At 42.1% G+C, this 13,935-nt stretch overlaps 1 protein-coding gene across 1 annotated transcript in view; it reads right to left on the bottom strand.

Moving 5' to 3' along the window:
* Positions 1-13,935, bottom strand: part of ADAMTS8 (ADAM metallopeptidase with thrombospondin type 1 motif 8) — a 66,668-nt gene that overhangs the window by 27,849 nt on the left and 24,884 nt on the right. The window contains exons 4-7 of the mRNA XM_073603309.1: positions 12,518-12,685; positions 5,697-5,995; positions 4,067-4,250; positions 3,042-3,214 (exon numbers count right to left, since the gene is read on the bottom strand). Coding sequence (XP_073459410.1) covers positions 3,042-3,214; positions 4,067-4,250; positions 5,697-5,995; positions 12,518-12,685 — 824 coding nt within the window. The remainder of the gene's footprint in view (positions 1-3,041; positions 3,215-4,066; positions 4,251-5,696; positions 5,996-12,517; positions 12,686-13,935) is intronic.

Here is a 13,935-nt window from a genome sequence, read left to right as displayed (position 1 = left end):
ACAGGACTCAGGGTTGATTTACTAAAGGCAAATAGACTGTGCACTTTGCAAGTGTAGTTGCACCAGAGCTTAGTAAATGAGATGAAGCTTTACTTTGCAAAGAATACCCAATCACATGCAAGGAAAAGAAAAAAAAAACTAAATTTTTGCTTGCACATTATTGGATAATGGAAGTCAGCAGACCTTTCCCTCATTTACTAAGTTCTGGAGAAACTGCTCTTGCAAAGTGCACAGTCTATTTGTCTTTAGTAAATCAACCCAGTTGTGTTAGAGCAGCCTATTTATATGAATGGGCCTAAAGCTCCAAAATTATTTTTTTTGGAATGTAGCGCACCACAAATTACGTGCATTACTATGCCTTGGGGTTTGCTACAAAGAACGTCTGTTGGCAAGGTGCATCGGGGGGGCGCCATTAACAATAAAGGGCACTGCAGCACCCTAAAGTGGAACACTTGTGTTTTCGCACATTGTGGTATTGCGTGCGTTCTTGCAGCGTAGAAATGTGAACCCAGCCTTAAAGTTTTTGTGTTTACCTTTTTTCTTATTTCAGTGCTGCTGATCTCCTCCATCCTCTTTCAGACACTTTATGTTTACATGGTCTCGCTCCAGCGTTGACTGCACATCATTGCCCTGGCATGGTTCCTGATAATGACAGTATGCACGTTGAAATGGCCACTTGATGTCTCCATTGCAAGCCCATATGCAGGCATGTACTGGCCATTGGGACTACAGGGAGTTTCCCGGTGGGCCGATGGCTCAGTGGGCTGGTTTCAGTGACAGCCTGTCAAAGTAATGGCTTTCTTGGTTCGCCCTCAACTTCACGCAGTGATGTGAGAAAGATGAGAAAAATACAGAGGAGAATAAGTGAAATAATAAAAGAGGTTAGTGAGGACTCCTTATGTTATGCTACTTATGTTTTTTTTGCACAATTGCGTATAGTTTATAGGCTGTTTTTGTGCTTGTTTGCACAATTAAAGTGGGCCGGTCTAGATGAAGTCCAGGGCCAAATTTTTATCCCAGTCCAGCCCTGCCCATATGTGACCGTAGGGAGACAAGACAAGAGCACAGTTGAGAGACAGTTATCACCTCCTAACTGGAAGTGCCTGTGCAAGGACCTTTATGGCAGGATACCTAGGAATTATTTTGATAAAAGATGCAGAATGCAGATAATAACCTCCCTTTTTTGTTTGATGCAGACAAAAACCCTAAGTATAATGTTGTCACTAAGACAGAAGCACACACAGAAATACAAACCTGGAAGACGTTTCAACCTTTCACCACTCTACTATAGGAAAAATGTTTCTGTTACTTTGTCACCATTGGACAGATTTACAATCACTTCATTTCTTTTAGTTTTGAGGGCAGGAAGCAAGAGCAAATATACCTAATGGCAGCAGTAATAACCCTTACAATGGCCCTATTCATTCCTTATTCAGGGCTTTATCCCCTCCCTATTGATGACCCCATCCCTCCCTATTTTATTCAATAGAAAAAAAAAGAAAGATAGAACCCCTTAGCCTAAGAACCCCTTAGGCTAGAACTGGACTAGCATATCTGAACCAAAATCATTTTCATTCTGGAGAGTAGGGAAGGGGTAGAAGCCCTGTTGGGTTTTTTGCCATTTGTGTCATTGGGGACATTTTTCTTCACTTCCTGTCCTGTAGACACAACAGAAAGTAAGAGGAAATCTTTCCAATCTGAGGGAAATCTTCTAGAACCAGAATAGGTGTCTGCATTGGAAGACTTCTCCTTTATTCCTGTTCTGGTGACAACTGTGTCATTAAATATTTCTATCACTTTCAGTCCTGGTAATATTACTTGAGAGAGCAAATCTCCCCAGCAGGGATATAGACACCAATAAAACAGAGATTCAAGCCTGTTCCTACTCCGTCCAATACTAAAAAAAAGTTTTGCCTTTTGATACACTTTAAAGGATCACTAAAGCTATTTTTTTTTTTTAAATAACAAACATGTTATACTTGCCTCCACTGTGCAGCTCGTTTTGCACAGAGTGGTCCCAAACCTGGTCTTCTGGGGTCCCTCGGCGGCTGTCTCGGCTCCCCCCCGCAAGGACTCAACACTTTTATACGAGCTCCCTCGCATGGTGTTGAGTGCTTGCGGGCGCGCTCCTGTGATACAGCCAGCTCACACCGCTCACTGTATCATTCGGCCCCTCCCCCCCGGCCCACCGCGTCATTGGATATGATTTACAGCAGCGCGAGCCAATGGCTGCGCTGCTTTCAATCCATCCACTCTAGCCAATCAACAGCCAGGCTGAGTGGCGAAGAGGATGTCGGGGGCGAGCGCAAGACTTTCAAGGGGTCAGGTAAATAGAACGGGGGGGGGCGGTATTGTCGGATGTTTTTTCACCTTAATGCATAGGATGCATTAAGGTGAAAAATCTTTTACTTTTACAACCCCTTTAACTCTCCAAATATCGTTTGTGGACAGATGACCATGTTTGTAAGCCAGGTATCAGGGAAAAGAGGGAAATAAAAAGGTGATGGTGGGTTTGAAACATGTAATCATTCAGTTATTAGTAGCTTGTAATGCCGCGTACACACAAGCGGAATTTCTGACAGAAAGAGTCCGATGGGAGCTTTTCATTGTATATTCCGACTGTGTGTATGCCCCATCGGACTTTTTCTGTCGAAAATTCAGACGGACTTAGATAGAGAACATGTTCAATATTTTTCCGACGGAACAAATTACTATTGGAAAAACTGCTCGTCTGTATGCTGTTCCGACGTACCAAAAACGACGCATGCTCTGAAGCAAGTACAAGATGGAAGCTATTGGCTACTGGCTATTGAACTCCTGTTTTCTAGTCCCGTCATACGTGTTGTACGTCACCGTGTTCTGGACAGTCAGAATTTGGTGTGACCGTGTGTATGCAAGACAGCTTGAGAGGAATTCCGTCGGAACTCCATCGTAAAAACCTTCAGAGTTTATTCCGACGGCAAAACCAATCGTGTGTACAGGGCATTAGTCAGAGAAAAGAAAGGACCCACTTTATGATAGTGCAGTTCACAAAATCTCACCTTAGGTTGGAAAACGTTGAATTCGCTGCCCCCACGTGCCCTGCACATGAGCTTGCATCGGTCCCGGGGGTAGACACCTGAGTACTTAGGGATCCACTCAATGAGGTTTCCATGTCTGTTTGTGTAGTTATAGGCATTGTACTTCTCACACTGCACCTCCCGGAAACTCTTCTCTGCAAAACACAATATAACACAGGTGAGGAGAATCCAGGGAAAACCAGACTGGGACTGGAACCCATGCAGGTATGTGCAGGAAGAGGGGAATGTGAATGTGTCTGCCAGCAGTATGAAATCACTTTGTACCGTACACTCTGTACCTTGTGATTTAGATGAGACACTCTAAATGCTTGGAAAGCCAAGCTGGTCCCGGCTTGCCTACACGTTTACAGTATATTGTAAATTATTTCCAGGAGTAGTAACTTTTCCTGGACTTTCCAGGGAATTTTCTACTTATTACACTGTATTCTAGAGGGTATTCTACAGTCATTGTTTGCAATCCCCCTCTCTTAGTGAGTGAGTCATACTGTATGGGGAACTTCTATTCTACACCTAACAAGAGTATAACTAAAATTAATAAGATAGTAGTAAACATTGTTCCAGCCACGTAACTATTGCCTCCTCTGTTTAAAAATGTCTTACTTTTTTTACCAGGTGATCCTGCCAGAGGCCTAGAGGTGACAACACCCTGAACAGCTCCCTAAACACGAGCAATGTTGTCACCCTAGGACTTGCACGCCCTGTGGACTACAAGCTGATACCAGTGTTCCAAAACAGCTCGGGGTCCACAAGGCTCATGGCATAGTGGGATTTTGACATCATTGGAGATGCATCTGCAGGTACTGTGTGAGCACAGAGACCAGAAGAGGACTTCTACAGTCAAAAAAGTAACTGTTGAGGAATTTAAAAAAAAAAACACACACCAGATAGGTACAGTCTATGACAAGATACAAAATGATCAGTTTAGGATTTACTTGTGCTTCAGGGTATTGAGTCAGGAGAAAGCTGGTTGATGGGAATATACCTACCCTGCAAGGGGCACTCCTGGGTGTTGCATGACTCATAGATGGCTCTCTGGCCTTGGCAGTACTTGCCACCATTCTCAGGTTCTGGATTGTTACATTCTCGATAGGAAAAACGTACTCCTCCTCCACAGCTCCGTGAGCATTCGCCCCAGGAACCCCAAGTCCCCCAATTTCCATCCACAGGAACCTAGGAGACAAAAATCACATGAGGAACAGTAGTTGATTTCAAGCACAATTTACATTGTTTGAGAATTATACACCATTGTAATCTTAGACTTAAATGATTACACCCAATGAGCAACCCTAAAATGTGTGCACCAACCCAAGTCTTAGAGGTCCCTTGTTTGATGCTCTGGGGTCTTCGGCTTTATTATTTTTGGTCCAACTGCCTCCTGTCTACATACAGTCACTCCAGCGTTGCTGGAGTACATGATTGCCCTGGAAAGGCTTTCCAATTGTAACCATGTCGGGGCCATGTTTGTTGGCACAGTTGCTTGTAGTCTCCACCAGAGGCTTATGCAACAGGGTGATAAGACAGGACTGGAAATAAGAGACAGTGACATTGTCACCCTATAACAGAACGTGCCTGAACATAGACATACATAGACATAGACTAAAGGTCTAAACATAGACCTCCATTGCAGGAGCACTGGGGATCATTTTATTGAAAAAGTGATTGAAGAATGCTAAATGCTGAAAATGAAAGTGTTAGTTCACTTATTATTATTATTATTATTATTATTATTAAAAAAAAAAATACATGAAAAGGTGAACTAATATCCTACACCCTTCTCACCTCCCCGGTCCTCACTGTACTTACCTTCCACAGGTAATGCGCTGTCAGTGCCCATGCAACCAGTGTAGCAGTCTGGGGATTTAAAATCCCTTAACCTCTCCCCCTTCATTCTCTAGGGCTTCTTGGACAGCTTCTGATCTGTCTCGGAAGCCCTGCAGAGTGAAAAAGGTTTTTGAAAAAGTTAACTAATATGCAATTCTAGTTTTTGAGTGTACATCTTCTTTAGGAATTATAAAAAAATAAGAGAAAAACTTGTGCAGGATTTTTTTTTAAAGTATAAAAGAACTGACACTTGTGTATATATAAAATCAAAAATGTTATAACAGGAAAAAGAAAAGAACGCTGCCATTTTATATTAGGTAGGATACTTGGAATTGCAACTTTAGCTACATAATTTATGGCTGGCCTATTCATTAATGAAGTTATAACATTCTCAAACATTATTGAAAAAATGTTTTTATTATTCATTCTGGCTGTGATATTACTATATTGCAGTTATTGAATGCAATTTCCTCTGAGAAATGATTCATCATGAGTAAAGGGTAGAGGATTTTCCAGTGTTTGGCTCTTATGTTTAGTTTTGAGATGTTAGCCGTTTCCCATTAATGTGCCTCTACAGAACAGAATTTGAGTCTAAGCTGAGTCATCGTATTTCATTTTAGAAGCTCCTGGCTGTAGTGTAGTGACCACTATGTGATCAAGTATATAATTTCATTGTCATATAATTTCATTACATCATATAATTGCTCATGATCTTGTGGCAACGATAGGCGTTGCACGCAGTGTTTCATGAATTGGAAGGTGTAACATCTGCCAAGGTTACAGTTTTGAAATTACCTTTGGTTTAAGAACATCCTCTTCTTCCTGACAGACTCCCTCCCAGCATACGCGGCTGTCCCCACAAGGCGTCCCATCAGCCCAGGGCAGGCTGCCATTTTTGGTATGGCAAGCTTGATCCTCTTGGATTTTACACCAGAGCTGGGCACAGATATCTTCTGGCCTGGTATTAGGACAGTGACAGAACTCTTTTCCAAAAACCTGACGACACTGATTGTCCAAATCGTATTGAGCTGATGTTCCGGGAAGATCCTGGGGAAGGTCCAGAATCCTGCCTGGTGCATCCAACAAACAGTCCCCTGCCGATGAAAATACATGTTAGTCACCTCTTCCTTCTCTGTTTTTATTCAATATCAAAGATCAGCTCTATGGAAAAGGTCAGTAGTAATTTTTTCAGGTAACATTGCAGCTGTACCAGAATTTAAGAATTCAGTAGTTAGAATTTTCCTACAATTTACAATAAGGAAACATTTTGTCAGTTTCTGAAGCTTTAAATTTGTTAAAATGCAGATTATCCTATCTTTAAATCTGCTCCTGGGATAATTTGTTGTCTGTTCCCACTTTTATTTAAAGTGGAACTTTGTGTAGAAGACAAATGATCTGCCTGATGCATATACAATCTCAACATGCCTTGGTGGTGAGATGATGTAACACCCATGCGCGGGGAGTTTCATCATCACATGATGGTCAATCAAGATGGCCGAAGACACTGAACCTGGAAGAGGACCGAGCAAAGATGATGGCACCTGCATGAGAGCTTGTAGTAACCACATTGCTAGGGGGGAGATGGGTATAGGGAACTTTAGTTCAGTTTTAAATTGTACAGTATCTAAAGCCAATTTTTTTTTTCTATTTTGGAAGCAGTGGGAAAGGCCCCCCGTGAAGTTTTTTATTGCTGTGTTACCCCAGGGAGATTCACCCTCTCCGTTTGTTTTGGTGACCATTGTTACAAGGACTGAAAATGTAGGGAAAGGTCCTTTTATTGGGATTTCTTCATTTTGGTTTGAAACTCTTTATATCCAAAGGATTGCACCTGGTTTATCTATATAGTAGCATGTTGGCAATCACAGAAGATTTTGCAATTTATAATGAATTGATTACAGCTGTGAATTTTACCTTTGAGACGCTTTTATGAGTCTGAAATTAAGGCATAAGGTTCAGTTGATGGGGGAACTAAGCAGTAAATGATCTTATTTGGAATAAGATCAATATGTCATTCTTTAAAGAGTGCAACAAACCAGCAGAGGCTTAATATCGTGACTTCACCTATAGGAATGTTAATAGGGGAGATTACTGTGTGACTCTATAATTGACCATCCACAGACGAGAATATTGTGCAATACAGTATGTTTTACACAATGTATCTGAGAGTTTGCATGGAGGATTTATTTATGTGAACTGATACAGAAAGATGCTTATTTCCTAGCAGTGAGGGGCCGCTGTTCCCTAGTGATCATGTGGTGTAGGCGACTCTAATGTAGGAGGAGACTCCTGATGTAAGAGGGACCTCTGGTGAAAGGGGAGACTCCTGATGTAGGAGCAGACTGATGTAAGGGGAGACTTCTGATGTTATAGGGGAATCTGATGTAAGATAGGACTCTGAAGTAAGGGGGTGATCTGATGTAAGTGGCCACTCTGATGTAAGATGGGACTCTGATATAAGAGGGAGTCTAATGTAAGGGGAGACTGATGTAAGGGGGGACCCTGATGTAAGATGGGGCTCTGATATAAGGGAGCACTCTAATGTAAGGAGGACTCTGATATAAGAGGAGACTGATGTAGAGGAGGCTCTGATGTAAGGGGAGACTCCTGATATAAGAGTGATTCTGATGCGGGGGGGGGGGCTCTGGTATCAGGGGAGGCTCCTGATGTAAGAGGGGACACTGATGTTAAACAAGACTCTCATGTAAAGGAGGGGGGGGGGGTAAAATAATAGGAGATTCTGACATAACAGGGAGTTCTGATGTAGGGGGGACTCTGGTTGTAATGGCGAATCTACTGTAAGAGAGGACTCTGATATAATGTCTCTCCCTTGTTGTGGACCCACAGCGGGTTCCGATTTCTGTTCTTGCACAAAGCCCCAATGCATTCATAAAAAGCCCCTGCTGGAAACAGAAACCACCTGCACTTCATCAAAACCAACAACTCAAAAAAAAAAAAAAGACTACAAATCGAAGGAAATGTATGAAAGGTGACTTTTGTGGTGTAAACACCGTAAAGACATTGTAATACCTTAATCTCCTCCTTACTACATGCAGGCACCTCAATATGCTCCTTATTCCATACAGACACCATATAATCCAATCTCCTTTTCATTCCATACAGACACAATATACTTCAATCTCCTCCATATTCCATACAGATACCATAAGACCCAATCTCCTCCTCACACTATACAGACACCGTACACCCCAAACTCTTCCTTACACCAAACAGACATCATACACCCTAATCTCCTCCTCACATCATACAGACATCATACACCCCAATCCACTCCTCACAATATACAGACAATGTACACCCCAATCTCTTCCTCGCACCATACAGACATCATATACCCCAATCTCCTCCTCACACTATACAAACACTGTACACCCCAATCTCTTTTCTACACCATACAGACACTGTCCACCTTAATCTCCCTCTCATATCAAACAGACACTGTCCACCCAGAAACATCTCCTCACACCATGCAGATGTCGTTTGACCCAGTTTCCTGCTTACACCATATGATCCCAATCTACTCCTTACACCATATAGACACTGTATGATCTATACTCACTCTGGCACTAGAGAAATACAGACATGGGTGACGGAGCGATGCATTACTTGCTATATAAGAGAAGAGACAATAAGGCTGATTGGTGTACATTGCAGTATGTGTGGTAGTGCACACATGTAAGTGTGAATGAGCCCATTAAATGTCCCTTTTATGTCGAACTGCAGCACATGGATGTGAACCGATCCCACAAAACAAAATTGGATTTCTACTTGAAATGTATTTTCATGCTGCATGATTTCAGAAAACAAAGAAAAAGTCTTTGCAAATGTTACCAGACTAGACCATCATTTGGTGTCCAAACCTTACAGAGAATAGGCAGCTATAAATGGAGAACAAAAAAAAAATGGACTAAATGTCCTCGTAAAAATATGTACTTGTTAATTATAAAATACTCATAAAAAGGTACTCACAAGAGTAAAGGAACAAATTGCTTGTAAAATTCACAGTCAAGCTAAAACAGGCATAATCAGGCCAAGGTTATAATATCTTTATATAAATCAAAAGCGACCAAAGCCAGTGGTACAATAGTGTGACTAATAGGCTAATGCAGTTCAGGGGCCACAGGCCCTTCATCAGAGCGTGCCCCTGGAACCACGTTATCTATACTATGTACTGTTGGCTGCAGTCAGTGCTTTGATTTATGTGAGAATTTTATGATCCTGATGTGACCGTGCCTGTTTTAGTCTGACTGTGGATTTTACAAGCATTTCATTCCTCTTCTCTCCTGAGTTCCTACAGCATATCATGGCGCTTTGTCCATTGTTTTGATCTTTAAGAATACATATGTGTGAGTAGTAGCCCCTGTATTCTATTCAGACTTGTGCATTGTGGTGACATGCGATAAAATGTGCATTTATGTATGTTACCACACCACATTAAACAGTATACTGCGGTGTTGTTTGCACCAAAGGACCTTGCTAGCACACGTACATTTAAACTCTCCACGACACACAGATGTTGTGCTGCACTGAAGTATATGGTGCTGTAACATCTCCATCTGCTTTATTGGGTTTTACACTCATATATGAATTGACTTCCAGCAAAATAGTAAAATACTGAAAAACAGGAGTTTAATTGTTGGTGCACAGTTAGAGTTGCCACCTCATCCCTTTAAACCCGAACACATATGAATTAGGCCTCTTTCACACAGACGATCCGTATGTCCGTTTTTCATCCTTCCGTTTTCGGATGAAAAACGGACATACATTCATCCCTATGGAGCGTCGGATGTCAGCGGTGACATGTCCGCTGACATCCGACCCGCTCCGATCCGAAAAGTGTAACGGAGGAAAAACCTGCTTTTCCATCCGTTTTCGGATCGGATCGGGTGACGACGGACACTGCGGTCCGTCATCATCCGATCCCCCCATAGGGGAGAGCGGCGCTCTGACAGGTCCGCCGCTGCACAGCGTGCAGCAATGGACCTGTCATCTTCCTGCTCAGCGGGGATCGGCGGAGCGATCCCCGCTGAGCAAGCGGGTGTTCACGGGGCGGATCATGACTGATCTGCCCCGTGTGAAAGAGCCCTTACACGGGTTCTGTGGCTAATTGAATGCAGGTAAGACACTAAGTGAGTTTAATTACCACCTTAATCAGCCACAGAACCTGTGTAATTAATATGTGTTCGGGTTTAAAGGGATGAGGTGGCAACCCTATGCACAGTTCATGTAAACTTATTATTAGGGGGAGGGGTCCAAGCATTGCACATCTACATTTTGAATTCTCTGTGTTTTTTTGTATTTTTGTATGATGCTTTTAGCAATCAAAAGGATACCTAGGTTTGGTCTGGGTCTGTGTTTGCAATTTTTTTTGTGTGGGAAAAAAGATAAATTGGTTTTCAGCCAAAACTAGTGTGTGGGCATTGCTAGAGATGCCCCCTGACTTCTTGTCTCATGCTGTACTCTCTGTGGTCCCATGTCTGACCTTTGTGATATTTTGGGGGCTGATTGTTCCTCAGTCAGATTTTGTGGTGTGTGGTTGAATAACTGGTGTAACACAGGATAACATCCTATTAACAAACCTCCCAACTTTTTGAGATGGGAACGAAGGACACCTATTAGCAAAACTAAGACACACCCCTTGCCACGCCCCCTTAAATGAGAATTATACAAAAAAAAAGATTAGTTAAACTCCACAAGTGCTTCTTTTTTTTTTTATCACTATTATTCCTTTATATTGGCTTTTGAAATTTACAAATGCAGCAATTTAGAAATTGGATGAAAGATTTAGCACTGGGAAACACTTTTTGAAAGATATTCAAAAATGTCCCAAAATAAGTGACAAATGAGGAGGAAAGAGGGACAGAGGGACAGGGACTTTGTTCCAAATCAGGGACAGTCCCTTGAAATCAGGGACAGTTGGGAGCTATCCATTATTAGTCTTCCATCTCTATACACCTCTATGCAGGCGTGGAGCCATATAACATTACGGCGTGTTGGATGATCTGACAGAGGAACACAAAGTTCTTTCCTGTAGCTTCTTTCTCTGTCACTCATGAAGGACAGGTTTGCGGAACATTCTGCTCTAACATTGCTGCCTCATAAATTACCTGCAAATTCCAAATCTTGTTGGCTGCTGCCCAGGAATTGTGTAGTTTAAGTCCTGCAGAAGAGGACTCCAACCTTCTTGTAAAACTTTGCACCTCTGTATCAGAAGGACCAATGTATGCTGGTGTATGGTTTAACCAGTGTTATATAGAAGTTTTATTCTCCCAAGATCTGACTTATACAAACAGACAAGTAGCAAAAAGTGTTTGTGTTTTCCAGAGCAAACAGTCATATTGACACAGACGCACTGTCCCTGTATGCAGGGCTGCTGATACTGTACTGGGCCAGGGCCCCATCAGTTCAAAAGGGGGGCCCAGGCACCTACTGAGCAGAAAGACCAGCTGTACTGTCTTATTACTAACTAGCTGCTCGATTGCTAGTACAAGCAGTGGGAGAGGACATCCATCCCTCACACCCCTTTCCGCAGCACTCTCGGGTTTTCCTGTCCTACCGGGAGACCCGAGTGACCAGCCGGCACCTTGGACAGCCCAACAAAGTCTGGATCGGCTTTGATAGGCTGTCCAAAATGGTAACACGGAAGCAATGACATGACTCACTGGCTTACCCGGATGTTTTCGCCACCATTTTCAAATAATGAGATGCATTCAAAAATACTGATCTCTGTGTTTTTGAATGCTTTTAAGTGCAGAGGGGGGAATGTGGGGTCTTATTGACCCCAGATCCCTCCATAAAGAGTACCTGTTACGTGCCTATTGCTGTCACAAGGTATGTTTACATTTCTAGTGACAGCGATAAAAGTGAGCAAAAAAAGAAAAAATGAAGCAGCAGTGTAAAAATAAAATAAATTCATACTTTAAAAAAAAAACTAAAGTGCCCCCCTTCCCCCCGCTAGCATGCAAGAGTGAACCCATGTGTTGGTCCTGCACGTATGCAAACAGCAATCGTGCCACACATGTGAGGTATGGACGCGAATGTCAGGTGATAGGCAGTAATTCTAGCACCAGATCTCCTCTGTCAATCTAAAGTGGTAAACTGTAAAGGCTTTTAAAGCGTGCCCTATGGATAGTAAAATTTAGGTTTGCTGCCATTGCATGGGCGTGCATGCGTGACATGTTTGGTATCTATTTACTTGCCGTAACATCATATTTTATGTTTTACTAAAATAAATTGGTTATGCATTGTGTTTTTTTGCATTAAAATTCCAAAAAGTGTATTTTTTCCCCCCAATTTTTTTTTTTTTTAATGTCGATCATTGTAAGTGTCTAAACCTGGATCCATGAAATAAATGGTCTGTGTTCTTTGTCCTGATAGGAATAGTGGATGTGGCATATGCAACATGTAAAGCTTATAAAATTAGGAGGTGTGCATAGCTTTAGACTTTCCCAAATCAGATGCTTCCTCTGAAAGGCTTATGGATTGGTGAAATCAACTTTAAAACCAACTTTAAATTCGAGATTTTCATTATAAGAATGTATAAGGATCTTCCCTATTTTACCACAGCAGATAATCGTCTTTCTTCCGTCACTTCTTACCATGGCCGCTTTCAAAGAAATCTGTAAGGTGCATGGCACTGCATGGTGACCATGGCATGGACTTGTTTAGCTGCAGAAATAGGGGAGCCATCAAGTGGTGTCCGTCCAGAACGCCAAAAACCTTCCTGCAATTGTTGGAGTTGTCATGCGGAATACTGAGGACGTGAGCTGGAGAAAGAAGTGATTTATCAGAGCTGTAAATAATCTGAAATTATATTCTATCACAGGCTTTAAAGTTACACTTTAGGAAATAAAATCACATGTAACGGTAATATTGTAATTATATTGCCAACAAAGTAGGAGTGTAAGCTTCTCTAATACAGAGACTCATGTGAATGGATCAGTGTTCTCTGTACAGCAGTTTGGAAACTGTCAGAGCTATATAAATGTATAATGATACTGTGGTATAAATATATAATGAATGTATATTGATGCTGTGGTGGGGACATTAGAGTGTAAGCTCCTCTGGTACAGAGAGTGATGTGACTTGCTCACTGTTCTCTGTACAGCACTGTTTTTCAACCTTTCTTCAGCCAGGGCACCCTTTAAGATTTCGTACAATCCTGGGGGCTCGTTCACACCAGGGGGTGCGTCTGAGCGTGCTCGCTTTTTTTGTATGTTCCCATGCATCACGTTTTTTAACGGGCTGCTGTATGTGCATGTAACATATAAAAAAGGTGCATGATTTTTTAAAATGCACCCCTCCAAAACACATGGTACTGCGGAACCATGTGTTGTAGCGGGCGCCAACATACGCATATTTGCTAGATGCATGGGGGCACCATTAAGAATTAATGGCACTTGCTCGCGTTTTCAAATGGCAGGGAATTTTTGTGCGGTGCGGAAAAACACAGAGTTTTGCGCATATTACTGCACTGCACACCCAAAAATGTAGTTTGTAGGGCAGAATTAAGTGGTCTGTAGATTATTAATCCCTCCAACTCCCTCCCTCCCAAATAGTTCCTCCCAGCACAAATTCTGTTCCTCCTCCCTCATCCAAATCCCCCTCCTATCACAAAACCTCTTATCCTACCACATCCCTCTCATCTACAGGAGTAGCGACACACGCAAAGAGGAGGAGAAAGCTGGAGGAGGTGTGGTGCTCTATATCCCCCCCCCCAGGGTTCCCAACCTCCCGCAGCATTTTTTACTGACAAAACATGGAAAATTTACTGGCGGAGCAGAGTTTTTACTGGCAACCTGAGAAATTACAGAAGTCCTATTGAAAAACACAGTGAATATTTGAACAGTATAAACGTGATATGGAAACACTGACAATACCTATAACAAAGTAATTTGCTTGATTTACACTTAAAAAAGTCAACACAGCATGAAATTATCAGCCCCTGATATTTACTGGCAGTTGTAAAAAAATCACTGATTTTTACGAACTGTCAGTAAATTTACTGGTGTTTGGC

Source organism: Aquarana catesbeiana, linkage group LG10 (genome assembly GCF_042186555.1).
Source record: "Aquarana catesbeiana isolate 2022-GZ linkage group LG10, ASM4218655v1, whole genome shotgun sequence".
Taxonomy (NCBI): domain Eukaryota; kingdom Metazoa; phylum Chordata; class Amphibia; order Anura; family Ranidae; genus Aquarana; species Aquarana catesbeiana.
The sequence above is the reverse complement of the archived record's forward strand: the minus strand, read 5'-3'. Positions and strand labels throughout refer to the sequence as shown.